A 19201-nucleotide genomic window follows, 5' to 3' on the forward strand; every position below is an offset into this window, starting at 1 on the left:
AGCGCCCTCGTGATTCTCCTCGCCACACCTTCCCTCCATCGCTGCAATGACTGCAGGCCCTCTATCAAAGGCGCCCTTGTGATTCTCCTCGTCGAAGCCCTCTCCGCGCCTTCCCTCCCTCGCTGCAATGACTACGTGCCCTCTCTCAAAGATGCCCTTTGTCCGGCTGGATTGCGTCGTTACTTCATGCTTCTGCAAACCCTAAAAGGTCATCAGCTTTGCTCTTCTATTTCGATCAAAGCATAGCATGAGAAGGAGTTCGACAAAGTATTTTGTATTCGTTGTAAGTTGTTTGTAATACACACCAAAAGTAATATAGCATGAGAAGGAGTTAATGATTGGACACATTTATGTGACAAACTTAAATAACATGAAAATAATGTTGAACATCTCACTAATTTGAGAGCTTTTGTTGAACTACAAATGAGATTAAAGAAAACATTGACAATTGATAAAGAAATATAAGAACAAATTAAAAAGGACACAAAACATTGGAAACACATTATGCTAAGAATAGTTACTATTATCAAATCTCTTGCTCTGCATAATTTGGCATTTCGTGGTACACATGACAAAATTTATGAAGATGGCAATAGTAATTTTTTGGGTCTACTTGAAATTATTACAGATTTTGATCCAATAACGCAAGAGCATTTTTGACTTATTCAAGATAAAATGATTCATTATCTTAATCATAAAATTCAAAATGAGTTAATATATATTTTAGACTCCAAAGTCAGGAATGTATTAATTAAAAAAAGTAAAAAAGATAAAAATATTTTTCTGTAATTCTTAATTGTACATTGGATACAAGTCACAAAGAACAAATGACTCTCATATTAAGGTGTGTATATGTTTTAGAGACCAATTAAAATAGAAAAGTATTTCTTAGAATTTGTAAATATAGAAGATACAAACTGATTAGGTCTTTTCAATAAATTGCAAGTTATTTTACAATCTTTAGAGCTTGATATTGATAATGTGATAGGGCAAGGTTATGATAATGGATCTGATATGAAAGGCAAAAAAATTAAGGTGTGCAAAGAAGATTACTTGACATTAATTCTAGAACATTTTACATGTCATGTGGTTCTCATTCTCTTAACTTAGTTGTTTGTGACATGGCAAATTATTGTGCTAAAGTAAAATTATTTTTTGGAGCATGTCAATGGATGTACATCGTGCTATCTAATTCAACAAAAAGATGAAATCTTTTGCTTGAATATATTGATGGATTAATTGTAAAATCATTGTCAACTACAAAATGGGAAAATCATATTGAAACAGTCAAAGCAATACTATCTCAAGTTTCTCAAATCAGATAAGCTTTGTTCAAATTAGTAGAAATTAGTGAAGGTAGAAAATTAAGTAGAGATGTTGAAACTTTAACATCCGGTGAACTTTCAAGTTTTGAATTATAAAATCTTGTTATTTGGTATGATATTTTGCATAAAATTAACTTAGCAAAAAAATACAGTCAGAGAATATGCGTCTTTATGTTGCTGTAAAATAATTATCTGATTTTATTTTCTTTTTTTGAAAAATATAGAAAAAATGATTTTACTTCTATTATGATTGATGCAAAAAATAGCATATGATATTGAAATTGAGTCTGTATTTTCTACAAAACGTAAAATTTATAAAAAGAGACATTTTGAAGTGATTCCTTTCCCGTATCATCCTTCTTAATTCGCTTGTATACTATTTCCATCAAATTTATCGTCCATGTAATCTGTCAACTCTCTTTGCTATCCTTCTTATCAAAAAAACAAAACCCTAGTTGCACTACCACTAGGGAGTTAAAGCACCAACACATCTGACTTAGTAGGTGTGTGAATTAAAATTATTGAATTAGATGTGAACAATGAATTTAGTAATGTTCCAATCCATTTAAGACACTAAATGGATTTTATAGGTCTGTGTCCTAAGAAGACCGTGTCCAAATAGCGCCTTCATGCTGCTATTCAAATATGCTGCCTGCTTATTTTGATTGATTAGATTTGTAGTTAGGCCTAATAAAGTGGAAGGCTAACCTATTTATGACATTTATTAGTTGAATGTTATAATTCATGCTTTTTATTAATTATTATTAATCGTCCATCAAAACCCTGTATTCGACCTAATAGTAATATTATATGTTATAGTTCATAATTTTGATTCATTATTGTTTACCCATAGTTTGTGCATACAAGGCCAACAGGTTATAGCTATTACATTACAAATTAGACTTGATGTTACATCTTAGTTGAATTTAAGCCCATTAGGCAATTGCATTACAACCCTTGTAGTGATCGCTCAAAATATGGGTTAGGTACCACTCAATTTAAAGTTTTTAATAATTAGTTGAAGATTTCACAAAAGGGTATAGTATTACTAATGAACAGATATCAAATGCTATCCATTTGTGATATTTATGTGCTATACTGTAATAAATTTAAGGTGAAATTGGTCATCTATACTAATTGGTTTGCAAAGCTTAAGTAGACTATGTGGAATAACACTTTGTCATTATTTAAAAATAATTCAATCTATTACAGAATTTTGTGATATTCAACTTCCTGTTTAAGATGCTAAATGTCCTTTAATCTATCTCTTCGGATGGATCTAATGACTAACATATGAGATGTTTTCATTATGAGATCTAGAGTTCGAATATCGACAAAGTCGAGATAAATATCTCCCTTATGTATTAATCACTATTCCAAAGGCTAATAACCATTCATGATTTACCTCCTCCGTGTTGATCCTGGGATGAGTTGACAAAAACGCTATGCCCACAAGACCATTAAATCACAACTAAGATTTAGTTTCAATCTAACTAAAAATAACTCCGGCTCAACCGTCAACAGAAATACAGAATACGCAGTTCCAAGTCTTAAAGGCATTCTGGTCAATGACAGCTCGGCGATGGGCTCTGGCAAGGTGTAGATTGGACAGGCTACATCAACACTTTTGGACGTCGACCGGCTAGAGTTTAGATTGCTTTGGATATCAAGTACTCCAGTTAATGAGTTGTGTCAGCTACAATCGAGCTGTGCAATCCCAATAGTACTTTAGGCAAGGAAACTGTCAAGTTCAACCAATGTGTTTGAAGATCTGTCATGCAGTCTGTATGGCTACATGGAAGGCCACTATGGTGCTATGTAATGCTTATTCCTCTTTCAATAATGTAGTGCTAATATTTGACTATTTGTAACAGATTCATGCTTGAACGGGCTGCAAAAACTTTCCTAATAGTCAAGAAAAGCAGATTTTAAGGAAGAGCAGCAAGGCAAAGTAAACCTCTCAGCTCCAGATCTAAAATACTTGTCATGCAAAGCAAATATTCAAAAGGCAGTTCCATCTAACATCCTAAAGTATTTAGAAAGCCGCAAAGTGCGCAAAAATAACAAGGCAGTTCCATCTAACATCCTACAGTATTTAGAAAGCCACAGAGTACTAGAAAATAACAAGGCAGTTCCATCTAACATCATACAGTATTTAGAAAGCAGCAGGAGTGCAAGAAAATAACAAGGCAGTTTCATCTACTTCACTAGTCTTCCAATCCTGATACAATTAATATAGCAGCAGGAGTGCAAGAAAATAACAAGGCAGTTTCATCTACTTCACTAGTCTTCCAATCCTGATACAATTAATATAGCAGCAGGAGTGCGAGAAAATAACAAGGCAGTTTCATCTACTTCACTAGTCTTCCAATCCTGATACAATTAATATAGCGAAGATCTAGGCCTTAGGGAAGATCTAGGCCTTTGGTGAGCATGTCAGTATGTGGGTTTTGAATTTCTCCAGCTCTGCCAAAACATCATCTTCTGGCCTGTATATCAAATCACTCATACGCCAAATCTGCATGTAATCGTTCCCATACAATATATAAAACGGGGGAGAAAATGATCCTCAATTAAGACGAAAGTAATATAAATTTGCCTAGAACAAAGGTCTTCAGCATTTACCTGCAATGTACCACCCCCGCCAGTACTTCCGCAGTCATCAGAAACACTAACAATAGTCCATGGATCAGATGCATTCCAATGAAAATCCACCACTTTATCTCTGAAGTGCTCCGGAAAATGATACAGAATTGTCAATACAGTAACAAGATTATATATATATATAGTAAAAAATGTGTTTGCTCAACTACACTACACAAAAAAATAAACATAAGAAACTTTGCTTGGATGGGTCCTGAGTCAGTTGCCCCACATCATTGCGTTTAAATGAAATGCTAAAAAATGTTACAGTAGACAAAAAGATTTCAGTGATTCTATCCTAGTAAACTGTTTTTTTCATAATACAACCATATGGGTCAGAAATCTAAGGTGTATTTCCCAACCACGTGCTATACATCTATGCATAAAAAGTGAAAAGCTAAAAGCTACTATACAGCCTTTTATAAGAGCAGAAGCTTTAAAATTGAATTCATAAGTAATGCACATACCTATGCCCCGCGTGTTGAAAGAATAAACCCGGAGGTGAGTTGGGTGTTTTTACTCCAGAATGTTCTTTCTGCTTACCAATCTAAATCAGGAAACCAAGGGTAATGTGAAGAATTAACATCATTTCAGCAAAAACCTTGAATACACACTTGTTGAGAAAAGATTACATTCATAGAAAGCACTTAAAAGTTAAATGTTCACAGATAACAACGGGAAAACACATCAGAAAAAATGGAGAACAAATTAACAGTAGTTTTTCCTCTTTACCCCCATCAGATGCTATGCATTAGTGGAGAACAAATAAACACATCAGAAAAAAAGGGGTTCCGATCATTATTGCCAAAATCATCCAAAATATGCATGAAGTCTTTCTTCAAAGTGGAATTTTCAGGCAATAAACAAATACCTTCTCATAGTCCCAGATATTGAGAAAGCCATCTTCTGCAGCACTTCCAAAAACTGATGCTCTATCAGGAGACCACTGAAATAATTTTTTTAAGGAAAAAACAAAAATTAAAGGACAATATATGGCATTGCATTATGAAATTGTTCAGAAGTTCAATAAGAATTTTAAAATGAACATTGTAGGACAAAAGAGCATGCCTGAACACAAAGAACAGCAGCTTTGTGACCTTCAAATTTGTGGATGGGTGACCCAACACCTCCAGATGTAAGGTTACGGCGATCAAACATTCGAACTGAATTATCAGCAGATCTGGATGAAGTATTATTGTACATAATAGCAAGCACAAATATTAATCACCGACTCACAGAAGAAGTATCATGTCTATAAGAAAAGGCCACAAATACCAAATAAGGTTAAAAAAATGTTAAACATATACCCAGTCAAAATAAGATTCTGATCATGGGGATTCCAATCCACACAATGAAGATCAGCATCATGAGCTTTCTCAACCTGGCACATAAGACGAACATAAGTATACAGTCAACAGAGGAAAATAAATGTCTGCAAGTGTTTGCCCAACCCTCTAATCAACTAATATGACATGACTAATTAGTTAATCCAATGAGGGAGAGAGCTGGATTCCCTTTAAATATTAATTGGATGAGGCTTGGGCAGCAACAGTTCGAACTCACATTGAAGCCTATCACTGAACTAGACAAAAATATAGGATCAACAGTTTAATTACTGCATAATTTAACGTAGAGTTTGATACTAGGTTATTAATACCATATATGGGAAAGTTTTTTATTAGTTCATTCTGTCAACCTAATTGCTGCCAATGTCTCTTCCACCGTCCTTAGACCAGCCAACAGCCTTTTCCCTCCATCAGAGACCTAATAACACCCGACTCTCCCACCACCCCTCCTTATTGCTCAAACTACCGCCATTCCTCTCTCTGCTGAAGTCACTTACCACCTCTCATGATCAATCATAGCAATTAAGCATCTGCAACTTGATCTATCATATTCGGCAATTCTTGGCTAGGCAGTGCCTACAAGGTAGGATCCTACCCCCTTTTTCATCGGGTTGATAGTTGAAGACTATATGGGCAGTTTATCCTATCTAGCGGTTGATTATCTGGTAAAGTAGATGTCGATCACATCAACAAGAGAGGATGATTGATATATTGATATTAGTATAGGGTCTAGTGTGTTGGTTGATCGAGCTATGATGAGTTAGTTAACATGGAAGCCAATGAGTATAAAGATGCTTTAATGTTTTATGCTGCAGGGCAATCTTGTGATTTAAAATGTATTTTAGATGCCATGATGTCAAGTTCGAGTGACTCGTGAAGTCATGATAGGTATTATGTGCATTGGCTCGTTAGATGGTTGGAAGTCACACCTAGGTGTCATGTGCATTGGCTCGTTAGATGGTTGAGTAAAATATAGAAGGGCTTGAAAGAGTTGAGATCAAGGAGGGTAAGGCCAATAAAGATTAGGTGTGGGATAGCAGTCCAGATGGATCAATTGAGACTGACGTCCAGGTTTGAATTGATTATGTGCTTAGAGTAGGTCATAACAAATCAAATCTAACCAAATATATATGTCAAGTTTGAGTAACTCGTGAAGTCATGATAGGTGTTATGTGCATTGGCTCGTTAGATGGTTGTGGAAGTCACACCTAAATGTCATGAAGGGCTTGTTAGAGTTGAGATCAAGGAGGGAGAATGTGAGTAAACTGTAAGGCCAATAAAGATTAGGTGTGGGATAGAGACCAGATGGATCAATTGAGACTGACGCCCAGATTTGAATTGATTATGTGCTTAGAGAAGGTCATAACAAATCAAATCCAACCAAATATATTAAGATTATGCATATCTGAGTGATGTATATGGTTCAACAAATCAACCACAAGGTATGACAGTAAGAGAATTTACATGTTAAGTGTAAGTCCTACATTAAAGAACTTAAAAAGGAACAGTTTTAGTTATTAGCCTCGCACAAACATGCATTAAGAATTAAAAAGGCAATGTAATCTAATTCTAAGCTATATAATTGCATCTATGTTTCAATTCATCTATTTGAAAGAGCAAGTCTACCAGAACATTAACCAATCAAGATTCTTGAGAAAGAGAATAAATTATTACCTTGACAACTGGACTAGTACCAACTCGAGCATCCCATAGAATGAGGCAAGAATCATCGCCTACACTACAGAATTCCTGTGCACTTCAACATATTTAAAATAAGACATTGTCAGTGCAAGAACAATGCAATACACAGAAACAACTTTTATATGTTTTTCCACGAAAGGGTGAAATGTCTAATCAAGTAAGGTGTATGCACACATAAAAAGAGAGACAGACACCCACACATACATGCAAAGAGCAAGAAAGGGAGAGACAGAAACTACAAATGATTACCTAGATGGACAGAACTGGACAGAAACTAAAAAAAAACATACAAGAATCAATCATCACAAAATTAAAAAAAAACAACTAATAACAGGATTACCTAGATGGACAGAACTGGACATCTTCAACAGTATCTCCATGACCTTGGTACACACCTCTTGGTCCAAGACTTTCTGGGTTTTTCTCACCAGATTTAATGGATGACTTACCGCCAGAATTTGGTGTCGATGAGACAGGCGATTTGGAAGATGATTCTGCAAGAGAAGAAATGTGGTCCTGTATGCTCCACAAGACCACTGATTTGTCCTTCCCTAAAATATATATATATATATATTTCAAAACTCATGCTAGTAAAACATGAAGACTATCAGCGATGACCAAAAGTATGAAGCTAAACAGATTCAGTAAAGAACAATGAGATAACAATATTGAGAATATTCGATGCAACAATCAATTTCTAAGAATATACAAAAAAAAAAACTATCAAATAAAGAATTTGTAAAATTAGAATAATTCATGAATCAGATGCATTAAAGGCAGCCTTTTTCAAATGATGCCGGTAATTGTTATCTGCTAAAATTCAATAACAAATTAAACATGAATCACACATGTTTAAAAAATAATAAAAAGAAGTTTTATCAGTATCCATGAATTTCATATATCAGTGGAATTAAATCATTTTGGCCCAGATGTAGCAGGTCTATTTTGTGAAAGTTAAAAAGATTGATAGAATGCTTTGACAAAGATAAATGGCACTACGGTATGAAGCCGGATAAGGAGGATTGCATTAGATTGTCAGCTAGTGTCAAAACTATGACACATATTCAATGAACGGATCCATTAAACTATTGTACTAATGCTAGGTTGTTCCCCGGAAAGAACGCGTTACAGGATCCGACTGTAACGTCTCGGCAAGGATCGCTACATTTCCAAAACTCGAGTATAGTACTAAATATGCAAGAGTTCGCGTTACAAGGTCCGACTGTAACGTCTCAACAAGGACCGCTACATCTCCATGAGAACTTGGGTGCAATGTTAAATAGGCAAGAGTTCTCACACCATAGGTTGGATAAGAATAAATATGATAGGAAAACTAATTATCTAAGATTTGGAACATGGAATATAAGAACTCTCATCAATAAATCAATGGATATAGTAGATATGATGATTAGAAGAAGAATTAATATTTTGTGTATACGACAGTACAAGAGACAAAATGAATAGGTCAGAAGGCAAAGATGATAGAGAACTCGGATTTTAAGTTATGGTACAATAGAAAGAGTAAAACAAGAAATGGAGTTGGTATTATTGTAGATAGTTTGTTAAAGGATAAAGTTATAAGAATAGTTAAAAAAGGAGATAGAATTATAGCTCTTAAGATAATAGTGGCGAAAGAAACTATGAACATAATTAACGTATATGCACCACAAGTAGGATTAGATAAAGCTACCAAATAAAGGTTTTGGAAGGATTTAGATGAAATATTACAAAATATTCCACCAAATGAAATGATTTTAATAGGAGGTGATCTAAATGTGCATGTCGGAGTGAAAATTGAGGAATATGAGAGGGTACTGGGTTTGGAACGAGAAATGAGAAAGGAAAAACTATATTAAATTTTGTAATAGCATATGACCTTATATTAAGCTAATACGTTTTTTAAAAAAGAGAAGAACACTTAGTCACATTCAAAAGTGGGAATAATAAATCACAAATTGACTCTTATGGTTAGGAAGAAGGATAGAAAGATTTATAAAAATTGCAAAGTCATTGCTGGAGAAAACTTAACTACCCAACATAGGTTAGTAGTGCTAGATATACGCCTCAAACATAGTATCAATAAAAAGAAAATATATATGATTCCTAGAATTAAATGGTGGAAGTTTAAGGATGGAAAGCAAAATATATTTAAGGAGAAGGTAGAAATACAGGCATTAGGTGAAATATACGATGACTCTAATACAACATAAGATAAGATGATATCAAAGTTGAAAATAATAGCTAAGAGTGTACTCGATAAGTCAAAGGGACATGCACCACTAAGTAAGAAATCTTGGTGATGGAATGAGAAAGTACAAGAGAAAGTGAAGAAAAAACGAATAGCTTATAAGGAATTATATATTTGTAAAAATGAAGAAAACTTAAAAAAATATACAATAGCTAAAAAAAAAAACTATGAAAGTAGTGAGTGAAGCAAAAAATAAAACTTTTAAACGATTATATCAAAAATTGGATACAAAAGAACGGGAAAGAGACATTTATAGAATAACTAAAGTGGGAGAAAGGAAAACAAGAGATCTTAGCCAAATAAAATGTATAAAAGATAAAAGTAATAAAGTATTAGTAAACAATGGAAAAATAAAAGAGCGGTGGAAGAGGTATTTTTATCAACTTTTTAATGAAGATTTAGGTGACCAACTTAACTTAGATAATTTAAGTAGGTCAAATGAGCATAGAAATTCAAACTTTAGAAGTAAAACAACTTATCGTAGAATTCAAACTTCAGAAGTAAAACAAACTTTAAATAAGATGCACAATGGAAAAGTTATTGGATCAAATAATATTCCGATAGAGATATGGAAGTGTCTAGGGAAATAAGGTATTGAATGACTTACAAAATTATTTAACATAATATTGAAAACGAAAAAAATGCATGATCAATAAGGATAAGTACTTAGTTCCCTTATATAAGAACAAGAGAGACGTATAAAATGGGATATTAAATTAATGAGTCATACTATGAAACTTTGGAAAAAAGTTATCGAAAAATGATTAAAGAAGGAGACCACAATGATCGAAAATCAATTTGGGTCGTGCCTGAAAGGTCGACAATAGAAGCTATACATCTTCTTAGACAATTAATTGAAAAATATCGAGAACAAAAACAAGATATACACATGGTATTTCATTGACTTAAAAAAAGCTTATAATAGTGTCCTAAGAGAAATTATATGGAGAATTTTAAAAAAGAGAGGTGTTAGCGTAACATATATTGACCTAATTAAGGAAATGTACGAGGATGTAACGACCAGAATAAAGAGCGGAGTAACTAAAGCATTTCCAATAAAGATAGGGTTACATCAAGGATCAGCTCTAAGTCCCTATCTTTTTACACTAATTATGGACAAGCTCACTGTGCACATTCAAAACACAATATTGTGGTGCATGTTGAAACACGTGAAGGTATAAATGCTAAACTAGAATCTTGGCGGGAAAAGCTAGAAGGGAAAGGTTTTAAGCTTAGTAGATTAAAGACGGAATATATAAAATTTAAATTTAGCAATATTAGAAGTAATGAAACAATTGTTAAGATAGGAGAGGATGAGTTACCCGAAACCGAGAGATATAAATATTTAGGATCATTTTTGCAAAAATGATGGAGGGATTGAGAGAGATATCTTACATACAATACAAGCAAGATGGGTGAAATGGAGGGAAGCATCGAGTGTTTTGTGTGACCGCAGTTAGACCTGCTATATTATATGAAGCTGAATGTTGGGCTATGACTCGAGCACATGAGTAGAAGATGAGAGTTGCAGAGATGAGGATGTTAAGGTGGATGTGTGGGCATACGAGTATGGACAAAATAAGAAATAAGTGCATTAGAGAGAAAGTCAGAGTTGCATCTATTGAGGAAAAACCCTGAGAGACACGTTTAAGATAGTACGAACATATACTTAAACGACAAATAAATGCTCTAGTTAGGCGATGTGAAACTATGATAAACATGCATATCAAATGAAGAAGAGGAAGACCAAAAAAGGCTTAGTTAGCAACAATAAAAGAAGATAAAATTTATTTAAATATAGATGATGATATAGTAAGAGATAGAGCTCAATGGCGTAAAAGGATTCATACAGCCGATCTCACCTAGTGGAAAAAGACTTGGTTGTTGTTGTTGTTGCCTTCTCTTTTTTTTTGGCCTCAAAAGATGCCCCTTTTATTTTATATTACTTATTTTTTGGGATTTTTTTTAATGGCAGAGCTAATGTGAATAGACATTATGGTGGCAAAAGGCGACTATGCTCATCCCCAGCGCCCCGATCAACCCGTCCCAGATCCAAGAAAGAGAGGAATCATGGAACGTGTACTCAGTTTACCATCGCAAGAGTTCTACTCGACACAAGCATAACCAAGTGACATACATGCATCTTTATTGCAACACGATCACCATATGTTAGGACACTCGGCTAAACAAATTAACCACCTGCAAATCTGTAATGTTCACCCATACATCCCCTATCTATAGACACAAACTTGGGCTTACTTATTTTGGACCAATTGATGGGCTTAACAAGTTAATGGGTCAATTCTCTCATGCAAGTGAGGTGTAAGAATTGATATTAGAGTGGACACAATACTAGGCATGGTGAGATGCTCAAAAGGGTTGTTGGCATGATGGCATAGCCACCATTGGGCCTCACATGTTGCTAATTTAGGAAATTTCAGAGTTCAGATATCAATGGAGGCCTTAAATGAGGGAGATTGTGACACCACTATTTAGTTTCACATTGTGGGTTGGTTAATAGAGGTGTTTTATAAGCTTAATTGAGGAGCTAATGTTCACTTGGGTTTAGGATTTTGGGTCACTTGTTGAGAATAAATGATTAAATGTTTATCTAAGTGAATTGTAACAAATTAATATCAGAGTGACTTAATGAAGGAATTCTCCCATCCAAGTAGGGTCATAACAATAAGTACTAGAGCGGATCAATACGGGATATGGTGAAGTGTTGGAAAGGGTTGTATGCATGATGATATAGCCACCATTGGGCTCCATTAGGATTTTGGTCAATAAAGAAACTTTATAGCATTAAATGAATGGGCTACTATTAACCCCAACTTAAGCATTTTGAGCCAGTTGTTGGGCCTCACAAGTCAATGGAGTTACTTCTTTCATTCAAGCCGATTGTAACAAGAAGTTCCCTAAGTTACCATTTATGTATCTATGTTACAGAAGAAGTGAGTAGTGCAATCCTAGATAGAGGATGAAGATAAAGAGAATAATAAAGGGGAAACCAATCTACAAGGACATCAACCATTCTTTGCATATTGCATAATCTATCATCAAAGCTTGGGATGAAGATTCTAATTCAATTCATGGGAGTCTTCTTCTTGTATGATAGCATTGATAAGCTAAGAGTCTTTCTGCAACTATACATGTCACCCAACGAGGTGACAAATCGCCATTGACAGCTGTAGCAAATATAAACTGCAATGGCTTTGATTGGAATTACCAAAACCACATCATGGGCAAGCACCATGACCCCGTGCTATGAGGCTTTGACATGAGAACATATAGAAGGGATAAGGGGGAGGAGAAACAGATGGAGAACAAAAGCAAACCAAGATAAGGTGGCAATGCAAAGAGAGATTGTTGTAGAAGGGGCAATCGAGTAAGAAAGAGCACATTGTGAAATAGGGTAGGTTGTGTCAACTGAAACCCCCCAACGTCCCCTTACAAAAAGAAGAAAAAAAATCCAGACTCTAGAGACTATGTTTACGTGGAAAAAAAATTCAATTTCTTTTGAATTGAAGAGTAAGAGATTATATTTCATTCAATTTTCTCCACTTTATTTTTGTCCATATGGACCAAAGTGGAGGGAGAGGAAATTAAGCTTCTAATAAATATAAAATAAATATTATTTCCTTCCTTTAATTCTGCCCAGTTAAACAGATAGATAGAATATGGTGAAAGTAAGATGCTATGACTCATTTTTTCTTTTCCCTTAATCTGAACTACTTCCTTTTTATCCTACTTCCTTCCCTTCCTTCTCTAAGAGCATGCTATGAAATTAAGTTGAGAGGGAGGAATGTATTATTAAATTAAAAAAGTATATATAAATATCTAACATAGACATACTGTCCCGTGTGGGGACTAAACTCATATATTCTAACACTCATATAACAATTAACAATGACTAAGGCCTAAGAAAAGGTAAAACAATGGGTAGAAAAGGTAAACCATAATAAGCACACCAAGGGTTTTAAGTGGACAAAACGATAAATATCTAAAGAATCTACTGAGTGATTAAAATGCTATTGCATGTGAAAATAGCCGTTCGAGTTAGGGGTGCAAACTAATTGAGACAATTAGATTCGTATTCAATATTATCAAATTCGAGCAAAACTCAAATATGTTCAAATATTTTTTCGAGCCGAATTCAAATCTATACTATTTTGTTCAATTGTTCACGAGCCGCTCGAGATCTGAACTCAAATCTAATTCTAATTAGTTTTACATAATTTTAACTTAAATATATTCAAATTAAAATTCAAATAACTCAAATTAAATTCGAATTTAAATCATTTCGAATTATAGTTCGAATATACTCGAATCAAGGTTCAAACCATTTGAATCGAATTCAAGTTTGAATTTTATTTAGAATCAAACTCGAGCTAAAATTATTTGTATTTTCAAATTTCGAATTGAGCTTCAAATATCATATATATTTTTAGAGCTCAAACTCAAATATCAATATTTTCATATTATTCGACTTGATTCGGTTCGTTTGCACTCCGAGTTAGAATCTTGAAACTCATGCCCCCAAGGCGTAGCGCAAACGATGGGCGCATGGTATCTCTAGCGTAATGGACAGGGGTCGATTCTCAAGAACTGACAACCTGGATTTACCCCACCATGCGCCTATAGCCTGTGTACCTGCATAAACCTCCCTCCATATCCGTGAGGCCGGCACTAGGGGGGCCGCTAAGGTAGCGGATCTACCTTTGAAACTCATTCCAAATGAAATGCATGAGTAAAGACTAGGATCGTGTAAATGTGGTACGAAAAGAATGAGTGAAGACCTCCAGAAAGCACAAATGGTTCGGTGGGACACATAGCCAGGGCAAATTCTGCATTTTGTTGATGTCCTGTCAATACCTGCGGCATGAGACCTTGATTAATCAACCATGACAAAAGGAAAATCAACAATATTAGCAGTATGAACAAGCACTTCTTCTGTTTATTGACTGACCAAATCTGGACGAGATTCAGCAGCTCCTAACATGGGATGGCGATTTGGTTGCGTTTCAACATCCCAAATTAGAACCTTCAAAAAAGATATCAGAAATAAGATAGGGCACAAAGTGAATTTTCCTTGTATTCGAATCACAAATTTTCCTTACGTCAGGGCTGTCAGTATGTGTAGCAACTATTTTGCTGTTCTGAGGAAGCTCTCTAATTCTGTTTACCTGCAGGAAACGCTAATGACTGATAAAGAGCTACAACATCAATCACAAATATTGGCACATTGAGTATTGAGCATGTATATTGTGCATAAATAATCAGCAAAAAGCATCAAGGCAGTTATATGGTTGAGGCCAACAACTTTCTTTACCTCATTTGCCACGACAAAGCATATAATTTGACATGCTTTCGAAACCACACTAAAAAGTTGAAGCGGTAATGCTATTGCACTAAGCTAGGGAACAATCAATACATACTTTGACATGCTTTGAAAACCACAGTAAATAACTCAAGCTATAATGTTATTGCTCTAAGCTAGGCAGCAATCAAGACAGGTTCTCTTAGTATAACCTAACAGTTGGTTTTTTAAGACGCCAGTAGATAATAATTGTCACCATATAGTGAAATACCATTTTTTTTGGTAGTGTGGCCTTAAGGCTCCTTTCACACGACAACCAGGAGATCTCATTCTTTCAGATTGTAGATGACAGATCAAGATTCACTTTCAGAAAACTTGCTTTACTAAAACTCATATTCAAGCTCCATGAAATTAAGTTTAGTAAATATTTCATTGGAAATGTACAGTGGCCAAGGTAGAATGAAGATAAAAAAGAGAGACTATTTTGCATACCTCCCCTGGATGTATAATTGTTTTGTATTTCTTCACAAACGGGGAACGGGCTTCCTCATTGAACTACAAGCATGAGCATCACATTCAGCAACAAAGCCCGTAAAACCTCATTTAACATGCAAAAAAAAAAAGCAAGAATATTTGTTTTCATATTTTGTCTAGCACGAATAAATCACATCGGCAAATAGTTAGATATAAAAAAAAATTGCAAAGTCCAATTTTCATGGACAAGCCAAATCTGTACTTTTTTCAAGATCATTAGTTTTGTCATGGAACCTGACCTGGCTAAAGAAAACCTAATACTGAAATTAAAACTGGTAATACCACATGTACATATACATCAATAGGTTTGAACTATAAAATGCAAGCTTCTTGCAATAGTCTCACAATATTTGGAAGAATAAGCTTTCTACAAACCAAGCATAGGATAAAAATAATCTATTTAATATAGAGACCTGGGAGATATGCTCAGCAGCAGCTACCCTTGGCTTGACAACCTCACAATTTGCTATGACAAGAGTATTTGGTACAGAACCATCAGTCTGCAACATAACAGGTACTAAGTTATGAATTATGAGATTCCAGTACGACAACAGAGTGCATGCTAATGAGCAAAATTCACAAAATTGCAACTGGCATTTGCAATAACCAACAGCTGAATTCAAAAAAAAATGGGAACAAGATGGAAACCAAAAGTAATTTAGTTTAGCAACTAAGGTTATTTTATGAATAGATGTATTGTAAAAATCAGGCAAAATGGTTGCTATACAGCACCAACATATATGACAGAGAACCACATTGCATATAGGACATGCAATCACATTTGCTTGATTTCAACAGGCAGGATCAGGTTATCTATGTGGCCCATATATGCCATAAACATTGAGCCTTTGTCATCCTACCTGATAAATGTCCAACATCCTTGCTCCATTTTTGCTTTCAAAAGTAGTTATCTAGTTGACTGAGCTAGATATCTATATGCATTGTTGACTCATCTGTAAAAGGTTTTTTCTATTATGTTCTACTTTGACACCAGCAGTTAAATAGTTTGTATCAAGATCATATAGGGAAGATAACTTTTTAGTGGACTGTGCTAGACATTTGTATCGGTTGTTGGCTCATCTAACAAAGGTAAGCATATGCACTTGCATACTGAGTATGGTCTATGCAACTAGTCAACTGATACCACTTGCATATGCTATTTAAGATATTGATATGCTCTAGTTTGACACCATTAGTTAAATAGTTTGTATCAAGATCACCAGGGGAAATGACTTTTTAGTTGACCGAGCTAGATATTTATATGAGTTGTTGGCTCCTCTAACAAAGGTAAGCATATGCACTCATACTGCATATGGTCTATTCAACCGGTCAACTGATACCACCTACATATGCTATTTAAGAGATTGATGAGAATATTTGTTTGATTTAGACCTCAGATGAGGCTTTAGATTGCTTGATAGACCCAAATATTTGTTTAATCCGATAATATTGCATGAATTATTTGTACAAGAAGTGTTAGACATGCAAAATAGAATAATCTGGTAGTCAAAACTGTAACTCGACATTGCAATTCAATATCACAACATTTGACTACTAACTAGGAAATATGAGAATGTAGATTTGTTATCACAGATATCCCTTGTCATGATCGAGATAAATTCAAATATGTAAGGAAGCAAGGGCATTGCCTGGCTGACTGAAAATAATGCATGCTTGCACAAACAAAAACACGACGTAAACTATGAAGGCAAAAGGAATATTTGAATATTCATCAAACACAGCTTGAGCATTACTTGGCAAGCCAGAGTATACAAACGATTCCAAGTCACTTGCCTGTTCAGAGAGGTAAAGGCGTTGGCGATTCTTGTAGGTTGCTTGTTCGAGTTGAGGCCCCCATCTACAAACAAGATCAAAATCAATTGTAAGACAACAGACAGCACAAGTTTGACAGAGTGACTAGTTCACCAGGCCAATGTAGCACAAGATATAAGTATTCCTGAATCATCGCATCTCCATACAGAACAGATTCGAACAACAGACACCACAAGGTTAGAAGAGAGACTAAAGTAGGCATAAGCTCCACGTATTATTGGATCATCATATCTCCAAACAGAAAATATTTGAATGGAGAGACAGAAGCGAAACCGGACGTCGCTCTATGAATGTTTTCCATTTTCATATGTTATTTCCCAGTCACTCGACACGATCTATTAAACAAAGATAAGCTAAATCAACGGGCAAGTTCCAGCAGAACCCTAGAAATGGTCCGCATCCAAAGAATCGAAAGGGTAATAAAAAAAATCTAAAACCAAAATAAAAAAGATAAAGCATCGGACAAGATTCCTCCGTAGCTCTAGAAATGGCTCGAACCCAAAGAACTCGGTCTAGGAGAGAGAGAGAGAGAGAGAGAGAGAGAGAGAGAGAGAGAGAAAGAGGTTACCGTACCAGCATGAGAGGGATGGCCAGACAAGTTGTGATAAGCCAAAGCGAGGGACAAGACTCTTCCAGCAAAACCCTAGATATGGTCTGGAACCAAAGAAATCGAAAAAGAAAACACAAAAATCTAAAACCGAAATCAAAAAGCAAAACCATCGGACAAGATTCTTCCGCATACACTATAAATGGCCCGAGCCCAAAGAAATCGAGAGAGAGAGAGAGAGAGAGAGAGTTACCCTACCGGCATGAGAGGGAGGGCCAGACAAGGTTGTGGTTGGCGAACCAGTCGTAGAGGACGGGGACGAGGGACTTCCACTGCGTGTACCTCTCGTCCACCGTCGCCTTCCCGTCTCGCTCTTTCATCCTCCTCAGCTCCGCTGCTTCCGCCTCTTTCGCGAAACCAAATGCTGGCGCTGAGTGAGAAATCACTCTCCCACTTGTTTCTCTTTTGGGCTGGGCAGCGGGTCCACGCTACTATTTTATTGAAATGCTTCGAGCTTGGGCCTAGTCAAGTAGGCGAAACCGCCTTAGCCTGACTCAATCCAAGCTCAACGCGATTACAATGAACCAGCTTTCACCCAATTCATGGACATTAGCGTCCAGGTCATTCATTTTTAAGTGTGTATCTATTTATGTGGCAAAAAGGACATCTTCAATCGTTAAATCTTTCAATAAATTTTAGATAATATTAAATGATAAAATTTGACCGGCTAAATATATATATGTATATATATATGCATGATCATTTTAGTAATATCATATGTATATATTAATTATATGTATGTACATGGATGCATTATAATTAAAAGATAGAAATTTCTAATTGATCAAATTTTGACCAACAAAATTTATTGATAAATTTTTTTTTACAATTTCCAATATGTCACATCACAAGTATAAAAAGCTCTTAAAACATCTCTAATGGTTAAACCCTCAATAAATTTTTTTTATAATTTTAAATATGTCACATCATACCACATCATAAGTGTAAACATCTACTTATTATCTCTATACAATTTTTTTTTTATCCTACATTATAAATCATATGTTTATTTATTAATTTTTTATTTAATATATTTATATAATTTTTATTTAATATTTTAATTAATTTATGATTTTGATTTAATTTATTTATAATTTTTAATTACTAAATTTATGATTTTAATTTAATTAAATTTATAATATTAAATTAATAAATTAATTAATTTATGATTTTAATTTAATTATAATCATTTCTATATTTTTTAATTTATCTCAAATATATTTATTTTCAAAAAAAATATTACTTTAATCATTATTAACTATTTATGAAATAAAATATTATATTACAACAAATAATTTATTTTTAATTATTTAGAAATGATCAATCATGCACATTAATTATATTAATTATCTGACTTCATTTCAAGAAAAAAAACAGATTTAAAAATTTAAACATGTTCTTGAATTAAAAATCTCAAACCTCACTTACACAATCATAAAAACTTTTTTAGTAAGATTTTTTAATTAGATAGTACTAAATGATAGAATATGATCAATTAGAATACATATATATATATATATATATATACAAAAATATTTTAATAATATCATATTTATATATTAATTATGTATGCATTATAATTCATTTTAACTAACCCAACAAAATTTACTATTTTAAATTTTATAAATCATTCACAAAATTTGT

The 19201-nt window shown here is 34.3% G+C and overlaps 1 protein-coding gene across 1 annotated transcript; it reads right to left on the reverse strand.

The window, feature by feature from the left end:
- Positions 1 to 3497: 3497 nt before the first annotated feature.
- On the reverse strand, positions 3498 to 17961 carry LOC121975632 (WD-40 repeat-containing protein MSI4-like). Its single transcript, XM_042527393.1, has 15 exons — positions 17756 to 17961; positions 16912 to 16975; positions 15531 to 15617; positions 15076 to 15138; positions 14384 to 14449; positions 14233 to 14307; positions 14063 to 14138; positions 7356 to 7566; positions 6989 to 7070; positions 5276 to 5349; positions 5037 to 5148; positions 4840 to 4914; positions 4436 to 4515; positions 3951 to 4050; positions 3498 to 3843 (listed from the first exon to the last, which is right to left on the reverse strand). The coding sequence occupies exons 1-15, from the start codon at positions 17875 to 17877 to the stop codon at positions 3742 to 3744; spliced, it is 1389 nt and encodes a 462-aa protein (XP_042383327.1). The 5' UTR covers positions 17878 to 17961; the 3' UTR covers positions 3498 to 3741.
- Between the last annotated feature and the right edge of the window lie 1240 nt (positions 17962 to 19201).

Source organism: Zingiber officinale, chromosome 4B (assembly GCF_018446385.1).
Source record: "Zingiber officinale cultivar Zhangliang chromosome 4B, Zo_v1.1, whole genome shotgun sequence".
In the NCBI taxonomy this organism is placed as follows: Eukaryota; Viridiplantae; Streptophyta; class Magnoliopsida; order Zingiberales; family Zingiberaceae; genus Zingiber; species Zingiber officinale.

Bases quoted from the DNA above. Each gene is read 5' to 3' on its own strand.
- LOC121975632 (XM_042527393.1), bottom strand. From the start codon at position 17,877: ATGAAAGAGCGAGACGGGAAGGCGACGGTGGACGAGAGGTACACGCAG. The intron at 14,308-14,383 runs GTAAGGAAAATT...TCTTTTTTGAAG, and splicing joins CACATACTGACAGCCCTGAC to GTTCTAATTTGGGATGTTGA. The intron at 5,350-6,988 runs GTAATAATTTAT...CTTATGTGCCAG, and splicing joins GTACTAGTCCAGTTGTCAAG to GTTGAGAAAGCTCATGATGC.